This window comes from Phalaenopsis equestris, unplaced genomic scaffold, assembly GCF_001263595.1.
Source record: "Phalaenopsis equestris unplaced genomic scaffold, ASM126359v1 Scaffold000369, whole genome shotgun sequence".
Lineage (NCBI taxonomy): Eukaryota > Viridiplantae > Streptophyta > Magnoliopsida > Asparagales > Orchidaceae > Phalaenopsis > Phalaenopsis equestris.
The window spans coordinates 546,726-565,337 of NW_018164811.1; the positions used below are offsets into that span (position 1 = coordinate 546,726).

The following is an 18,612-nucleotide window of genomic DNA, read 5'->3' on the forward strand; positions in this document are numbered from 1 at the left end:
GCGAGTTCTAAACTTCAAAACATCGTGAAGATCCAAAGTTTTATTAAAAAAGACAGGTGGGACGTCGCGGGTCGACCCGGCCGGGCAGCTTTGGAAAGAGACCGGTCCGAGTCCCCCAATCCAAACCCGTCGCTAACGACCCAGTAAAAGATCCCCACCGTGTGTGACCGCGTCTCCAAAAGCTCCCACAGTACAATCACGCGCACAATTCGTGTTAACGACCGCGAACCGGGAAATTAACAAACGGATTCACCTGGTTCTGCTCCGCCTACATTCCTACCCCCGTTGTGCTTCTCCCCCAAAGCAAATGGAATACAGCTATTGATTCCGATTTTGGGAGGGTAAGTCATGGTTAGGTGATCTTAAACAATGGTATCGGATAACCGCCAAGTGGAATCCAGGAACCGCGGGTCAGGAAAAGACGCCGGCCGCGAGGCGGGGTAAATTCATGGCGGTTTCGCGTAACGGACAGCTCATACCGTTCTGTTGTTATGCTAGAGACTGGCTCCACGTGTTGACCAGCAGGCTCTCCGAGCTCTTGCTAATCTGGCACTAATGGCAGGTACTTGATTTCTGCTAAGTTGAACTATGAGTTGACGCTGTTCAATCTTGGACGCCTCATTAAATGCAATTCAGATCAATACGAGTAAAAAATCTATAAGATTTTTGTTTTGTATATTTTAAGGAGATATATGCTGAGTAATAATTTAAATATTACTTAATAAAATAATTAGATTTGTCTCAAATTAATTTAAAATATGATTAAAAAATTATGCACCTTTTAATTCCATTTTACATCGGAATCATAGATTTGAAATGGAAACCTTTTTTTTCGAAGTAGACTTGATGTCACTCTTGCATGTAGTTATGTTTCAACATGATGTAAGGCTAGTTGAATATGATGTAGGGTTGTGAAATTTAAAATTCATTCAATGTACTCACGGGTCTTTTAGTTATTGACTTCAATTCAAAAGCCATTCAAATAAAATATTTTAATTTTTTAGAAGAAGTATTGATAACATCCTACAATTCACTCTCACTAAAGACTTAATACAAGCAATATATTTACTGGTTTTAGGACAATGTTGAATCCTTTAGACATGTAGAATTTCGTTTTATTCGTGAATGCATATAACCCGAGAAAGAGAAAGAGAGAGAGACGATGGATGTGAGCCTTGAGAGAAAACCTCAAAGAATGTATTGGTTCTTATCTCTGGTAAGCAATAAAAGTTTCGTTCATCGGAGGTTGCCTAAGTTATAAGATTTTAGAGAGAGAGTGAGGAAAAAAAAATTACTTGGAGAAAAAAATCATTTTGATCTTCTTAAAACTACTTGGAAAAAAAAATCACTTTGATCTTCTTTTCCATTCCTTTTTTTACACAATAGAGAAAGGCAAGTAAACATTAAATGAAATATATTTTATTTTGTATGGCTCCCTTCCCTAGTGTTTTGATGAAAAGACTATGCTATAGGTGTCAAACAGAGTTGTTACGACCGTCATCCTTGGTGAATGAAAATATCGAGTTCTAAATGTCGGGCATCACTTTTAATGATGGATTGACATGTGCCCGTACTAGTCATGATGACATTTTCTAGTAGTTGTCATCGCACAAGTAGGCTAGACAGTTCTTTAGAGAGAAATAAATACAACCACTTTGGTAGCTAGACTCGATTTAACCACTTCGGCAGGTGGGCCCAAATCAGAAAAATAAATAAAAATATTTTGTATGATTGTATTTGTGTATTCATACATACTCGTTGTTTAAAGCTTGATGAATATGTAATGAAAATTTATCCTTGGCCTATAGAATTAAGATTATACATACTTAAGGTTATAACTAACATAATGCCAAACTTTTTTTTAATAAAATATTTGATATAAATTCATTATCTTAAAAAAGTCGAATTTGTTCTCATAATTTTTCATCATTTGTAAGATAAATCACGAATCATTTCACTACTGCAAGCAAAAATAGACCAACTCTAATTGAATTGCTCTCAAATCTCTCATTCTCATGTTACTTCTCTTAGCCATCACACTCAATATTGTCTCATATAGCTGCCCCCCCTTTCCATCGTTTAACCAAATCGATAAATTTTTTGATAAAGATAAGCTATGATGCTATAAAGAGAGATATAACATAATGCCCTCATAAGGCTCTAACATCAATCATTTTTTGGTTAATTATGCCAATATATCAAAATATTTGTTAGCTATTTTGGATAATATACATGTGCAATTGTATTTGCTTGTGTTTAGGAATCTAAATTTAGTTTATTGTTTATAATTTTGGAACTTATTGTGTTTGAAGTATCCCATGTGCTAATCCTTACTAAATTCTAATCATAGAGCTTCTAAATTTGAGATCAAATATTAATAACATGTTATAAAAATAATAATAACATATTAGGTTGTATAAGATCAAATTATATACTTAATATATAATTACACTTAATATATAATTACACTGCATAGTTAAATTCATAACATGGATGTTGATCACCTTTACAAATGTGATGATACATCTCAAATCCTAAAATGAAATTGTATGATTTAAATTTTTTTTTTAGGGAATATTTTTAATGTAACATTTTTTTTTGTATGAATTATTATTTTTTTTCGGGGAGTAGCCCCAAAGGGCAATATAGACTATTTGTATTTACGACCTCACGATTAAGAATTACACCTTCAACAACTATGTCATGGGAGGGGCTATCATAAAAAAGTTTGTTATTTGTGAACTGCTCGTGCATGACTCGTTAAATAAGTTTTGTTCGATTCGTTCGTTGAGCAAGCGAAAAAAATACGAATAATTTTTTTAAGATCAATTTGTAAATGAGCTGAACACGAACTAATATTTGTTTATTCATGTTCATCTCGTTTTGACTCAAAATAATTAAATAATAATATTTATTTATATTTTTATACTAAATTTTTTATATGTATTAAGAAAATTCTGAATTTTATTATTTTTAAAAATTATTTGGATGGCATGATTATAAGGAAAAAAAAAAAGTTTATGTGTTAGATATTTAAATAAGTAGGATTTGGGTGGTATGTATGTCAATGCCCATAAAATACTTATGAAATGCATGTAAATGCGGCTTTTTCTTGTTATGTATGTAAATACATAATTTGGTTGTATGTAAGCCACCATGTTTTTTATCCCGCATCGCCTACATGAGGAAGAATTCCCATTAGGAAGTCTATTTAAATGTGAAGGAATTCTATTTAAATGTGAAAATTAAAACAAAAAATTACAATTTTCATTCGTGCTCTATTATGAAGTGCTATGAAGTGGGTGAATGAAATTAATATTTATTTTGAGTCGAATAAGCTCAAATGAATATAATATGTAATCTCGAGTATAGCTCAAAATTGAGCCAAACACGAACTAATTCAAATTTGAATTCAATCGAACACAAACCAGACTCTATTTATGAGCTCAAGTAATCATCCTTCAAAGTCCACAAATTCAAGAACCCAATACCAAAAAGATCATAAGAAAACGAAACCACTCTAGCCATAAGAGAGCCCTAGAATGCAGTCTCCTACGCAAGGGATTGTAAAATCGATGTCCGCTCCAAAAATTGATCCCATATTACTCTTTCACAGTCAAATCTTGATGAGACCCAAGCCTCTAAGATGACCAGATTAAGCGGTATTATTCGACATATTTACACTCCTAATTCTGCATAAATGTATTTTTAGATTTTTTTTTATCTTTAAACATGAATTTATTGATACGAGAGGAATGTCTAATCATCAAACCAATATCTCCTCCTCTTAATTTTGGAATGGACTCCAAAAATTGAGTTGAACTTCTTTCATCAAATGAGTATGTAATAATTTCAATTCACTAAAAAACTATTGAAAATTTATTTCCTTCACATCATTATATTATTTAAACTAATAAAAAATTTGACATTTTCTGCTGACTCCTTTGAATACAGCTTCATTACTCTCAACGGAAACACCGTCCAATATCCAGAGGACCAATACCGCACGTGTAAATTCTTCCATTTTACAAGGGCGATACCGTAATTTAAGGAAATAACGTTTCCACCACGGGTTCCGTCTGCGAGGCGTTCGGTCGAACAACCCGTAACTACCGCTTTTCCCCTCTTAATTACTCCCAGAATACAATTAATCAGTATTTTACTACCACAATACTTCCCTAATTATATAAGTAAACAAAGCTTAGCCTTTTTCTCGTTTTCCAAGTATTCCATCTCCTTTGGCACGGTTTTCGGTTCCGTTCCTTGGCTTCCCTCCCTCGTTTTCTTCCCATTTTTTTTCTCTCCTCCCGTCGCCTCGGAGCTCCCGTGTCCGATCGCCGTCGTTGAGTATCGGCGGTCTTCTCTAGGCGCAGCGATTTCTTTTCTTTTTTGTGAAGAAAGATCGCTTATTTGGTCGCCGTAGCTCCGGTGACTTGCCTTGGGGGATAAGGCTCGGATCTCGCTCAAGATTTGGGCGTGAGAGAGTAATGTGGGATCGATTTCTGGAGCGGATACCGATTTTGCGGTCCCTTTCTTGGGAAATTTCATTCTAGAGCTCTTTCTGGCAAGTGCGGTTTCGTTCTCTTATGGTCTTTTGTGGTTTCGGGTTCTTGAATTGGCGGATTTTGACGGAGGATTGGTTGGCCGGATCGGTATGAAATGGTAAGCGGTGCAGATCTTGCATTCGTTGGCTACTCTTTACTTTTTTCTTTGAATAGATTTTCCAGGAGGTGTGCTTTGTTTTGCTTTTTTCCCCCCTCTATTTCAAGTTCTTGATAAGTTCGTTGCGATTTTGTCTCCATTATTCACAGATTTTAGGGATTTTAGGCAGATTTATGACGGTGGCGGCTTTTTGCATTTTTGTCTAAGCTATTTTTAGCTAGTTCAAAATATTTATATTTTGCGGCTTTGTTTGTTGTGCTGATCAAAACAGGGGAAGCAAAACTTGTAGCTTCTCCTCTGTTGAAAGATAAGAATCAACCTCTTTTTTTTTTCCCTCTATTTCACGTACTTAATATGTTGCAAATTTTTACAATATGAGGTTCCCTGGCATTTTGTTTTGGATTGGTATTCTTATTGTGGATGAGGTTCTGCTTATTTTTTTATATTATTTGTATTGTGGATGCATTCTGATCATTGTTAGAATGTCAATTTTCTTAACTTTATACTTAATAATGGAATTCAGAAAGATCTGTTATTTTGATAAAAATATATGGCATGTTATGCACTGGTTGTAACTTGTTTATGAGTCTTGTAGAGTTTGATCTACGGTTTGATTTAGCTTTCCGGATGGTGTTTGACTTCATGATTTTTCTATTTAGCGCGCGAGTTAGTTCTTTTTGCAGTTTTGCCAAATTCTGACCATCTTTAAATGTTTTCTCTGTTGAATTCTAAGCCGCCTTGCTTACTGCTGTCTTTTTTACAGGAGTTCCATTTGGAAATTATAATTTCATTATGCCCAAACCACATTGACATTTAGCTAATTTCTTTTCGATTGCATTTCAGAAAATTTTGCCGTTTAAAACAGCTTTTCGTCTCCAAACTCATTATAGCACATTTTAGCTGTGCAGTTGCTCTTTTGGTTCTCAAAAACTTCTTGCAACATTTTCATATTCAATTTTGCAAACAATTGCAGCTATCCTAAATAAACCATAAATTGCAAGTTTACTTTCTTTTAAGATCTTATTTGATTGATCTGCGGAAAGTCAATGCTTGTTTTATATAATTTTCTTTTTTTAATCTGTAAACGGAATATTATTTTTCAGTGGTTGCTTTTGGGCCACTTAATTAATTGTGTTTCGTGTTCTTATTGTCTAGTTGATATGAACTGTTATAACGTATATTTTTGTTTAACTAAATTGTAAACTTTCCATCTTATTGTCAAACGTGAATCATTTTACTCTGTCAGATTGTCAGATTATTTATAACTAGTTAAGGGAATATTCCATCTGAACCTACTTTTTCAATTAGATGCCTTCACCTGAGCATGGTGACTCTTAACGGCTGATAGTACTGACTCATGAAGTATGCCTGAAATTGTTAAATTTTGTTTGTATGCTTTTCTAAATTTAGGTTCATTTCATTAGTTGTTCAAAGTAGTGTATGAATGAATGAAAAATGAGGATTCAAAACTTCTAAAAATAGCACATTCAGGCCTTCATGTATTCTGATATGCATTACATTATGAAAACACGTCATTCTATTTATTGTGTATATCTTCTTGGCAGGTGGAAGGTAGGTCATTTTTGTCTGGAGAATTTAAAAGTAGTTTAGAAATTTTGAAGCGCAAGAGGCTTGAACGGATGAAGTTTAGTGCTTTTTCTGAAACAACTAATGTTGCGAGTACAATGTCTAGAAGTGGTGGAGATGCTACCAAGGCTTGTACATCATCCATTAATAGAACATATGGAAATGCAAATGCTTTTTTGCATTGCAATGGCCCCTCAAAGGATGACTTGTCAAAGCGTAAACTAGAATATTTTAATATGTCTAACATGGAATGGATAGATAGGATTCCAGAATGCCCTGTTTTCTTCCCAACAAAGGAGGAATTTGATGATCCTTTGACTTACCTCCAGAAGATATCGCCTATAGCTTCAAAATATGGTATTTTTCTATGATTTGTTCTTTGTTCTTATGCATCTGTAAGCGACAATATGCTCACTTTGAAGTAAATGCATACTCCTTGTGGATGTTATCCTTTGCTTCAATTAAAGTTCCTATCTTCACATTAAATGATTCAGACAAGAGGATAGCAATTACAATTATATGTTATCCTAAAATTATGTCTTTGAGTCCCTTCCTCAACTTTGAAGTTGAAAAGCTTACTATTCATTCATGACTATCATAAATTTTCTTACCTACAATTATTGTTTTATCAAATGCTTTCTTACCAGCAATTTATGATGATCTCAAGTGTGCACTTTTTTTTGGAGACGTGCTACACATCAATATTCCATATTTTTGCATTTATACGCCTTGTTTTGATTCATACCATGCATCAAGTTTCCTCTCATTCCTTTTAACACATTATAAACTTATTTTCTTGTCAGTATCCTTGTTTCGTGTGCTTTTCAATTTGTGTTAATATGTCCAATTACAGACGATATATGAATAGTTCCATTTTTTTCTTATATTATTATTTGTTTATCATCTAGAGAAGAAATGTATTTGTAGATCCCACATGTACCAGGCATTTTATATTATTTGAACATTTTATTTGTACCTCGTGACTGATTTTAGAATCTTGCTTGTCAGGCATATGCAAAATAATATCTCCTATTTGTGCTTCTGTTCCTGCTGGTGCCGTATTGATGAAGGAGCAAGGTGGATTGAAGTTTACTACGCGTGTGCAGCCTTTTCGTCTATCTGAGTGGAGTGCTGATGATAAAATTACCTTCTTTATGAGTGGAAGGTGAGTTCCTTACTAATATGTATGGTCTTCTTTTGCTTTCCCCGTAATCTGCACCCTGATGGCACCATTTTCTTTTAATAATCCAGGAAGTATACATTTCGTGATTTTGAGAAGATGGCAAACAGAGAGTTTGCTCGAAGATATTCCAGTGCTGGATGTCTCCCTGCTAAGTATGTTGAAGAACAGTTCTGGCAGGAAATCTCTTTTGGCAAGACTGATTTTGTTGAATATGCCTGTGACATTGATGGCAGTGCCTTCTCATGCTCTCCTAATGATCAACTGGGGACAAGTAAATGGAACTTGAAGGTGTGGATCTATTTTAGCTTGTTCCTCTCCTGCTCAACTATTGCATGATATGGACTGTATTCTTCTTTTACTTTTACCGTTTATCTTTTTTCTTTTCCTTTTCCTGTTATATTCATTTCGGGGGTTCGTGTGAACCTGTGTATCTTCTTTCTGGAACCAATTTCATTTCACCTTATTTTGTATTTGAAATTGTATTTATTTTTAGATGCTTTCTCGCCTTCCCAAGTCTGTGTTGCGGCTTTTGCAGTTCTCTATTCCTGTAAGTGAAGCTTTAACACTATTTTTTTTGGTATGTTTTTTTTTTCTTCTGATCATTGTTATAATAATGATTGAATATCACTTTGTTACTTTCACGCAGGGAGTAACTGATCCCATGCTCTACATTGGGATGCTTTTTAGCATGTTCGCTTGGCATGTTGAAGATCACTTCTTGTATAGGTTTGCAGCGAAATCTTTTCTTGTTATAGAATTTTGATTTCTTTTTATTAGTTCTTGTTTGAAAGAATGGTTTTAAGGATTTGATAATATCTGGCAGCATCAACTATCATCATTGTGGAGCAGCTAAAACTTGGTATGGAATTCCGGGTTATGCAGCGCCTGACTTCGAAAAGGTGGCTCAGGAATATGTTTATAAACGTGAAATTTTTTCAACTGAAGGAGATGATGCAGCATTTGATGTGCTTTTGGGAAAAACTACTATGTTTCCCCCAAATATTTTGTTAGATCATAATGTTCCAGTTTATAAAGCCGTACAAAATCCCGGCGAGTTTATAATCACATTTCCTCGAGCTTATCATGCAGGATTCAGTCATGGTAAATACTGTTGTCTAATCAGCTGTGAAAAGAAAATTTTGTTTTTCCTTGAAATGTTTTTTCATTGAATACTTACCCCGTGAAGTATTCTATTTTATTTATTTATTTTTTGTCTTATAGGTTTTAATTGTGGTGAAGCTGTCAATTTTGCTATTGATGATTGGTTTTCTTTGGGTATTGTTGCTAGCCAACGCTATGCACTCCTTAATAGGACGCCCTTATTACCCTATGAGGAACTACTATGCAAGGAAGCGATGCTTCTTTTCAAGAGCCTAACAGATTCAGATACCAAAAAATCTGTCTCTGGAAAGAATGAAATGCTTTCTCAGCACCATGTGAAGGTTTTATTTGCAGACTTAATGAGATTCCAACATTATGCTCGTTGGTGTCTCATGAAATCGGGAGCTCGGGCTTCTTATTCTTCAAATTTTCCAGAAATGATACTTTGCAGCATCTGCAAACGTGATTGCTATGTGGCTTACGTTAGGTGCAATTGCAATACTGGTGCAATTTGCCTTCATCACGGTATTAAACTTTTTTCTGTATTTCAATCTGGTTTGTTATCTTGTTTCTTTTTCTTAGTCAATTCAGTTTTTGATTTGGTATCGCAGAGACTTGTATAAAAAACTGTCATTGTGGCTCCAGTCGTACCATGTTTCTAAGGACAGATCTTTTAGTGATGGAGGCTGTAGCAAAGAAGTTTGAACAAGATGAGATAACAGGAGACGTGGGAAAGCGATTACAGGAAAGTTGCCGGAATGAGGCTGGTTACTTTCCATATTGTCAAATAAGATTTGAGGAAGGTATCGAACATGATGCTACACCGGAATGTAAACTTTATTCAAGTTCAACTTTTTCTTCTCCAAGAGAGTGTCTTACAATCAATCATGTAAAGATCTAATTGTTGCGTTGTTCTTCCAATATATAATATAAAGGGTGGTTTTTAGAGAAGCAACAAATGTCACAATTTTTGTTTAGAATAATTTTCTGGTTTTAATGTTACAGGAATGCATGACATCCAATGCAGTGAAACCTTTTCACAAGAGTTCCCAGATTACGTCAACTTGTTTCAATAATTCTGCTGAATCAACTGCATCTGAAATTTCTGTTGAGGGATATGAAGGTAGCTCTGGAAATTCAGTTCATGATGTTGATGATTCAGACTCTGAAATATTCAGAGTTAAGCGCAGGCGTGCTGTGAGTGCAGTGGAAAAAACTAGAGCGGACTCGAGGTTCTCTAGAAAACCGGTAATTAGATGAACCTTAATTTTTACACCTATTATTTTCGTTTATATCTTAATTTTTTTTGTATTTCCTATCTATATTCGAATTATTCTTTCTTGTGTTCTCTAGTTGTTCTTTGCTTTAGATCTGACCAATATGATTATATTTCTTGTACTTTAATTATAAATGCACCCTTTTATGTGAGTATTCCTTTAAATAAAAGCTTTATTACATTATTTGATATAAAAAAACAAACAAATTGCATCCTATGGACGCCACCCAGCATCAGAACAATTATTTGAAAATGGTTGAGGAAAATGCTGCAGTGAGATGTTCTTTAACTTCTGTTTTCTTTAGTCCATACAAAAATCATTTATATCTTGTACTTGATCCATTCATTCTTTAGTCCATACAAAAATCATTTATATCTTGTACTTGATCCATTCATTGAATACATCCTGATATACGAGTTGCCCTTTAAATTAAGAGCCTGATTATATTATTTGATTTAAAAATTAGCAAAATTTAGCAGACGGGGCAGCACGCTCAACACCAGGAATTTTGTAGATAAATGTTTCAGGAAAATGCTAAACTGAGATGGTCTGATGGATGCTCTGAATGGCTTGCTGGATAGATGTATTTAAGCCTTCTTTTTTTTTCTTTTTATTCAAGAATCCGTGAGTATTTTATGAATGGATTTTGGTTGGGGTGGTTGAGTGTAGCAAAAGTTTTTTGTAATCATTATGGTCCCACGGTTTATTTTCTTGCATTTATGAGCTTGATTACATTTTTTTATTAAAAAAGAAAAAAAAAAAAAAAAACAAGTTGCAGCAGGTGGGAAACGAACCCCAAAAAGTTTGAGGGAAATGGCTTTGAGGAAATTGTTATGCTGAGATAGTTCGAATAAAGATTTGTAATAGTTTGCAAGAAAGATTTATTGAAGTCTTGCTGCTTTTCCCTTGTCCTTAAATAGTTCGTCAGTAGTTTTATTGATGTATTTTTGATTGAGCTTGTTGATCATAGTAGAAGTTTTGTGGCCTCATGGCATATTTGCTTGCATGAGAGCTTTTATTACATTATGTATGAAAAGCAAAAGGAAAATACACAAATTGCCTAGATGGACAACACCAAACGCCAGAAAGTTTATGGGAAAAAGGTTGAGGAAGACACTGCAGTGAGATGGTCTGGTTGAAAGCCTTTTATATATTTAAGCCTTTCTGTCCTTTTCTTTTCCTTTGAGGAATCCGTGAGTTGTTTTATGGATGGATTCTGATTGGGCTAGTCTGGTGTAGTAAAAGTACTCGTGGCTTGTTTGCTAGCGTGTTAGAGAAAGTGGAATGAGAGAAATAGAAATAAATTAGAATAAATGATGTAATACAAATAATAATATTTTATTAAATTGATGCATGTAGGTATTTCTGTGTATTTATACACACAAACTAGCAATCTCATGCATAAAAATCGGTTTAATATTATGAATATTTTTAATATTTGTGTATATATGTAAAAAGGCCACATCCTTGGAATTACATATTGATCTAGTTTCTTTATTTTTTTATTTTAATTTGATCACTCACAACATGTGATCCAACGACATATACAAGCCCTTCTAAAAGCCTAATTTTACCTTATCTATTTTATCAATCAAAACATCTTGATATGTTTCAATTTTGAACAACTAATGTATTTAATTTCAGACTACTTTTATATCTTTACTCTTTCACAATTAACATATCATGTAATTTGAGCCAGCCATTTAGAAAACTTTGTTCCATTGATTGATTATTAAATGATCTTAAAGTTGTGAAGTGTGCTCCACTAAGTTAAGTGATGTTACAGAAAATATATGTAGTTTTGTTAGTTACATTTGAAGGTCATAGCATAGACACACCTGTAAAGTCTTTGTTTCTCCGGAAAAGTTCTTTTTAAAAATGGCATTTAAAATTATTCAAAATATTTTGTATACTGGAAATATGGTAAAAGGCACTTACCGATCAAAATTGATGTATGAGCTAGAAAATTTTTAGTTTAAAGAAGTTCAGAGAGGGCTTAAACTTGTGACCTCAACTCTGGGAACCAATGAGCACACCATTTGCAGTAGATCCTTTTTGTTTGTCAGGTGAAGCATTTATTTTAAGTTGATAATTAAATATCATTTCATAATTGAATTAGTCTTTGGCTCGGATTGAGCTAGAATTAAATTTATAAGTTGATTATTATTCATGTGTGGATCAAGTTTAGCTTGTTTGAAATCAAATCAAAATTTATATGATAATATGTGTGATTGTATACTTGCATCTATTCATATTTTTTTGAATTAGTATTCACATATTTATGCATATATGGAATCAATATAGTTGTGTTTCAAATAGATTTATGAATGTATGTTGGACTGATTTGTCTTGGTGATATAAATCAAGTCAAATTTTGACTGGAAGTAAGCTTGAATCAGTAGTATTTTAAGATCCGCTGAAATTTAGAATGTATTGAGACATCTTATTGTTAGTTTGTCTCAGTTGAAGATTAGATTGAATTGCTTTGAGTCGATCTTAAACCTGGATTTGATTGGCTTGAGATGGGTTTGCTACTCTAACCCTACTGCTAGGAGAAGAATGACATTGCTCTTTGTTGGCCACTGACACCAGTTACAAGAGAAGGAACAAGAGGACATGCAGAAAACACCCACAGTTTATTTTAAATATACTGCATCAATCTTATTACGAACAGCAGAAATAAGCATACAAATTCAAAACAGCTTCAATGCTCTTTTAAGTGGTGAGGCAGATGTTGACAAAAACACTAACAAAATGATTACGAACAATGTTGCAGGGAACAATGTTGCAGGGATCACCTCAGTTTTTTTTTTTCTTGTTGTTCCAACAAATCTCCATGTTTTGGCCAGACAACATATTGGAACTTCTGGGTAACTTTCCTTGCTGTGATTTTTCAGTCGATCAGCCAAAATGTTCTGGCTGCCATTTCTACCAAAACAGTGGAAAAACTCAGTCTAGATATTCCAGCAGATCCCTGCATAACTGCTCTCCTAACAAGACAAAATAATGACCATAAGTAATTGAAATATGGAGAACCTGGATTTAAAACAATTGAAGATAGTGCTGAATTCTTGTCTAAGAAGAGTTTAAAACTTATATCTTTTTTTTTATTTTTTATTTTTTATTTTTGATTAAAACATATCTAAATTTCCGAGGACCCCGATTTACTAAGCTGTCAGTCCTTAAGAAATAAAACTTATTAAGTAATTCTCTGAGGGCCCCTATTTACTAAATTGCCTTTCCTAAAGAAATAAAACATTTTAAGTTATTTTTATTAAAATAAATGACCTGATCCCTGATATCAGCCAAACTTAGATCAAACATTTAGTTTACTATAATGGCTCGTGTTTTATTTAATTTCTTAATAATTGAACTTTTCATCGGGCATGTGAAAAAATGTGATTGATTAGATGCATATAGAAACCACTTAAAATCTCTATTGAGTGATTGCAATTTTTTTTTTTTACTATAATAAAAAACATCAGTTGAACAAACTTTTATGGATAAGATTTATGATCAAATGATTGTAAGAGAGTTGAAATTGTTTAGTCTATTAATTTTAAGGATGCTGAAGTAAATATAGAATAGTTTTGTTCTTATATTGGTTGGTTAGGAATTCAATTTTTGAATGGGAGGAGAATGGGCATTGTTTTACATGTAAGAATAAAAAATCTGCATGTATGTGTTTATGAATGTTTATATTTATATATAGGCACACCCATTTTTATGGCAGTTATGTTTCCCAAACATATGTACTTTCTGCTCAACCGTTCTATAAAATCAGGAATTGCCTTATTATAGAAAACCAAATGAGTGGAATTGTTCTACAATCCAAGGATCTTATGTTTTGCATTTGGGTTCGTTCAACTTGATTATCAAGGGTATACTGGATTATCTTGGGACAATCAACTTATTAATAACGTTATTCTTCTTGGGTAAGAATCTTACATTGATTATTCCTTTAATAACATGTTGTGTAAATCGGAAAACCTTGGGACAATTAGCTTACTAATCATATTTTTCTTTTTGGTGATATTTATAATATTTAGTAAATATTATATTCTATATGAACATTTTAAATTGAGATTAAATGTAAATTCTGCAACATTATCGATATGAAGAGTAATAAGTACCTCTCATCTGGTTCTTCCTCTTCCAGCTTTTTTAAAAGACGTGATTTTTGTTGGTGTGCATTGTACTGGGCCCCTTAATGTGATGCTTGGTAGTATCTAGCTGTAATTCCAATTCCTGCATTATTCCCTCCCTGCAATCTTTTGTGATTCCCTCCATATTCTCATGCGTGCATCTACAAAAACTTTATAAATACTTTGTATGTTCAGTTCTTGTGAAATTGTCAACTAATAATTGTGTAATTAGTTTCTTTTTTAACTAAGAATAATGCAGTATAGCATGGATTCTTTGTGTATGAACAAGGCTGTAAGTTCTTTAATGCTATACACAATAAGGCTGTAAGATCTCTGTTTAGTTTTAATATAATGTTTATAAAACTTCAATATTATGTGAATTTGAAAAGGCTATACTGAATTATCTTTGGTACATTAGCTTAATAATCATATTAGTCTTCTCGAGGAAGAATCTTGATGTAGATTAGTCAGGAAAAACGTCTGCTATATGCACATTTTATTGGGACAAGGAGTCATGAATTTGATGGTAGTGATCACTTCTGTCTTCCCCTTTCCAGCATTGTAAGAAACATACTTCTAATATGTAATATTTATAAAACCTGAAAATGATCTATAGAAGATTTCATTTCCTTTAAAAATTGATGCATTTATATTTTTGTTTGGTCCTTCTACAATTGGAACAATGCCTGTGATATCATCCTTTAATTTGCTTAGATGGAATTCAAGGTCGATGTTTAGAGTGGCTTTTTTTTAGTTGACTTTTGATTTGTTTGATGAGATTTAAGGTTTTCTTGTTCAAAGTGTGGGGCAATTTTGTGAACTTTTTGATGTTTTATCTCCAGATTAGATTTATTTATTAACATGATGAAATAATGTTACTGCAGGATAATAAGTTTGATTATGTTTGTTGATTGTTGGACCACCATCATGAACTTTGACCCGTCCTATACAATGGGAACAACTATAGTGATTGTTGCCTATTATTTGATTCCTTTTGAATATTGCTTTGACTTGGAGAAGATTTGAAAAGGGTCTCAGGATATACTTAGTATGAGATGTATAGTGTCATTGTGGAGGCTATGGGTATTTATTTGGTTATTTTAATTCAATGCTGCTTGATTTTTATAATTAGATTTGATCTTTCACTAGGCCGTTCTCTCCTCAGAAAAAAAATTAATTTCCTTTTTTTTTTCTAAGTTTTTATGAGCAGTGCATTGGGGCATTTTCAAGCTCTTGAACATTATGAGATAACCATGGTATAGTGCATGATCACTAACCCAGTCATGTGTCTCTCTCTCTTTTTTTTTTTGTTATAGAAAATGAGCGCCTAGATGATATACTGATTTTATAAAAGCTTTTTTAGTATTAGAAACGTTTTGCTTTTCTTCTTCAAACCGCATGAGAGAGCATTTCTTGGAAGAATTTCTTTTGCTTTTCGAAGTTTTGGGGTTCATGCATGTGTTGGTGGAAACCTCTTTGATTCATAACTAAAATTGATAAGTTCAACTGTCTTTAATGAAAGTAACTAATTATTAATATGATAACTGAAGCTATGATAATTGATGAAGTAATATTTCTACTGATGATGGTGGATATGGAAAGTACCTTGTGCATTTGAGGGATAGAGCTACATTCAATGACTCATTTCCTTAATGGTCAAACAAAGATTTGTTTGATGAATATCTGTTGATTAATTTGTTTAAGTCAAATTTTATAAGCCTAGCAAATTGGGATGGAAATGCTCTGCAATCTTCATCCCACTCACCTCCTTTTGAAACAATAGCGTTTCTGATTTTGGTTTCCCTTGCTTTCATTGCATCCAACTTCCTCTACTCTTCCTGTCCTTTTGTGACAAGTTCTTTGGTCTCTGTCCTCAGTTCCAGCTTCCTTTTGCCATGGAATCAAATTGAACTTGCTTTAATGATCATCATTATAATGTTTAGCCAATTAAATATATAATTACAAAATAAAATAAATTTTCATATATATAGAAATTAAATTTTATTGAATACCATTTTTGTATTTTAAAGATAATCTTTGAGTAATTCTAATTAATTTTCTTTTGTGTCCATCCTCTTTGAGGTTGTTGGTAAAGATTTGCTCAATCAAATATACTAAATTCTAAGTACTCCTATGCAAAGCTATCCCAATAGAACTTAAATTTTGTGATCTTCATTTGAATCTTCAAGCCTTGAATCAACTTTATCATCTTCAATGTGTTGAATTTTCCAAGTGTTGAATTTACATTCCTTCAAATGGCAAATTTTCCAATTTACTTATGTGAATCACTCGATTATCTTGATGGTTTGCTTTGTGAAAATAAACCCTTGTAGAAAAATATTTATAGTTTTGTTTGATGTCACATTAGATCATTATCATCAAAACAAACAGTGCGATACGTATTAGTTTTTAGCTTTCCTATAACTGTACTATTCTGGCACATGAGAACATATCAAGTTTGGTAGATCCATACCCCGATGCTTTTACACCTTTTTATATATATGTAAAGTGGCATATGGGAAGATTTGAAGTTTAGCTGTTAGATATGTAAATACATAGGAATTAAGTGGTATTTATGTAAATTTTCCATAATGGAATGCATGCTTCGAGCATGCCTGAGGTCCTCATAAACTCCATATATATATATATATAATATATATATATATATAAAGCCCAATAAGGCTAATATATTAACTAGAAAGAAAGATATAGATAGAATGTGTGGGAGGGCCCAAGCATATGATTACTGCAATAATTTCATATTATTCTAATTATTCTCATTCTGCTTTTCCTACACTTTACATTGACTTTGGATTGAACCTAAACATAGTCTTTTGTTTCCCAGGCGTTCAAACGCTTGAAGAAGCCCAATTTGGAGGGAGCAAAAGAAATTCCTGCCAGAAACTATATTGTTGATGGAGCTGCTCCAACACCACCCAAGATGAGGCATCATCATCCCCCTTCTGTCTTTAAACCAGACAATAAATTTAGGAAGCATAAAGAGGAGCAGCAGAAGTTATACGCCTATAATATTGGAAATCCACCAATATCAAAAAAATAATCAGTCTCCGTTGAGCTCGGCCCAAATAGTGTACAAGTTGAAGGCATTTCTTTATCCTGTGGCGTGGTTAAGCAGAGCAGTTCCTACTGTCATTTTTCCCGAGAGCAATGAAAAGGCGAGCAGACATTTTTCTCAGAGCATGACCTGACAGTCATGGTTGCTAACAACAGATTTTAATCTCGGCTGAAATTATAGAAAGTGGCTTTTAGTTTTTTAGCCCGAGTGGGCAATTGATTTACAGGGGTGCCCTTTTAGATCAGATCTGATTCACATAATTGATTCTTTGTGCTGGCCTCAAATTGACGCACCAGCACGGCCTGATTCTTAGATTTATCCAAGCTGTTACTCTTTTTTTTTTTTTTTTTAATAGAATGGCTCCTTGTGGCAGGGGAAGGGAACCTATGCCTTGAAGGTGTGGTTCCAAGGGTTAGTTTTGATTGTATAATTTGTTGATATTGATCAATTGTTGGTTGGTCATCCCTGCCTCAGGTGCCACTTAACCAGTACGCTAATTCCTTTCATTCTTTTATATGGCTACTTATATCTCCATTGACATATAAATATCAAGTCTCTTTATGGGCTCTTTCTCTCTCTGTTTCTTAAAAAGTTTGTCCTGACTTTTATTTTGCTGGTGAGTAGTCAACTTTCAACGAAAAAATATTGCATCTGGACTCCAGAGGCAAGCAGCGTCCTGACAACGGATGCGATTTACTGGAGGAGAGACCGTCGGTGTATCGCGTCCGTTGTCTAGACACTGCTTGGGATGCAATATTTTCTCCCTTCCAACAGCCATATGTGAATTATAATAGAGCAGGCGAGCTTGTTGAATTTTAGGGGAATTACATTAAGGCTATTAATAAGTTTATCTATTTATAAAATTTACGTTATTAATTATTTTTTGTTGACTAATTGGAATATGATTTTATATGCCATGTAGTTATATGTAGTGCAAAGCCAACTTTTTACAAATTGAATTACGTCGGCAGAAGTCTTTAATTCGTAGATTTACAGGAGCCGAGGAGAGAGTTCTTCACTCTTCTTATTTAACAAGGACTGTAGAACTGGTCAAAGAGAAGCCCACTTTGGTCAATAAGCTTTCACTTCGATTACTTTTCATATGTTGAACTTGATTGATGCAATTACTTAATTTGTTGGGCTCGAACAAACTTTTTTTCTTGGTGCCCACTTTCTCTGATGATAACTAATCATATAAATTAAGTTATATTGTTATGCTAAGGGAGCTGGAGGCTTTTTATCCGATTGACTGAACAAAGCTTCAAAATAATGGAAGGTAACCATTATTATTATTTTTTAATTAGCTATCAGGTGCAATTCTTGAATTCTGGAGGCCCTTTGCTAAGCAAGGAAAAATGGGAGATTTTTCGAACATTCCAACCGTCATGGGAAAAAAATTTGAGTACGTAAGACGTACGTAGAGCTGCGTACGTTTGTAACCTACAAATAGGTTACAGGGAGGGTATTGGGGGTTATAACCGCATTTAGGGGTGTAAACGAGCCGAACACGAGCTGAGCCGGCTCGTTTATATTTCGAGCTCAAAAAGTTTGTTCGTGTTCGGCTCGTTTGCTTAACGAGCC

At 33.7% G+C, this 18,612-nt stretch overlaps 1 protein-coding gene across 2 annotated transcripts; it reads left to right on the forward strand.

Annotated features, from left to right (window-relative positions):
- The first annotated feature begins 4,181 nt into the window (after positions 1–4,181).
- Positions 4,182–17,199, forward strand: LOC110026383 (lysine-specific demethylase JMJ706-like). Of its 2 annotated transcripts, XM_020727297.1 has the most exons (11): positions 4,196–4,662; positions 6,228–6,606; positions 7,258–7,414; positions 7,501–7,720; positions 7,926–7,979; positions 8,079–8,158; positions 8,256–8,533; positions 8,654–9,058; positions 9,145–9,422; positions 9,539–9,781; positions 16,801–17,199. In XM_020727297.1, exons 1-11 carry the CDS (start codon positions 4,660–4,662, stop codon positions 17,014–17,016), a joined length of 2,313 nt encoding a protein of 770 aa, XP_020582956.1. In that variant the 5' UTR covers positions 4,196–4,659; the 3' UTR covers positions 17,017–17,199. The 2 variants fall into 2 exon arrangements, with proteins under 2 accessions (XP_020582957.1, XP_020582956.1); XM_020727298.1 differs by lacking the exon at positions 16,801–17,199 and having other exon boundaries at positions 4,182–4,662; positions 9,145–9,336; positions 9,539–9,691.
- The last annotated feature ends 1,413 nt before the right edge of the window (positions 17,200–18,612 follow it).

Excerpts from the sequence above, each read along its gene's own strand:
- LOC110026383 (XM_020727297.1), top strand. Across the intron at positions 7,980-8,078 it reads TTTTGCAGTTCTCTATTCCT|GGAGTAACTGATCCCATGCT; the intron begins GTAAGTGAAGCT and ends ACTTTCACGCAG. Across the intron at positions 9,423-9,538 it reads AGTGTCTTACAATCAATCAT|GAATGCATGACATCCAATGC; the intron begins GTAAAGATCTAA and ends TTAATGTTACAG.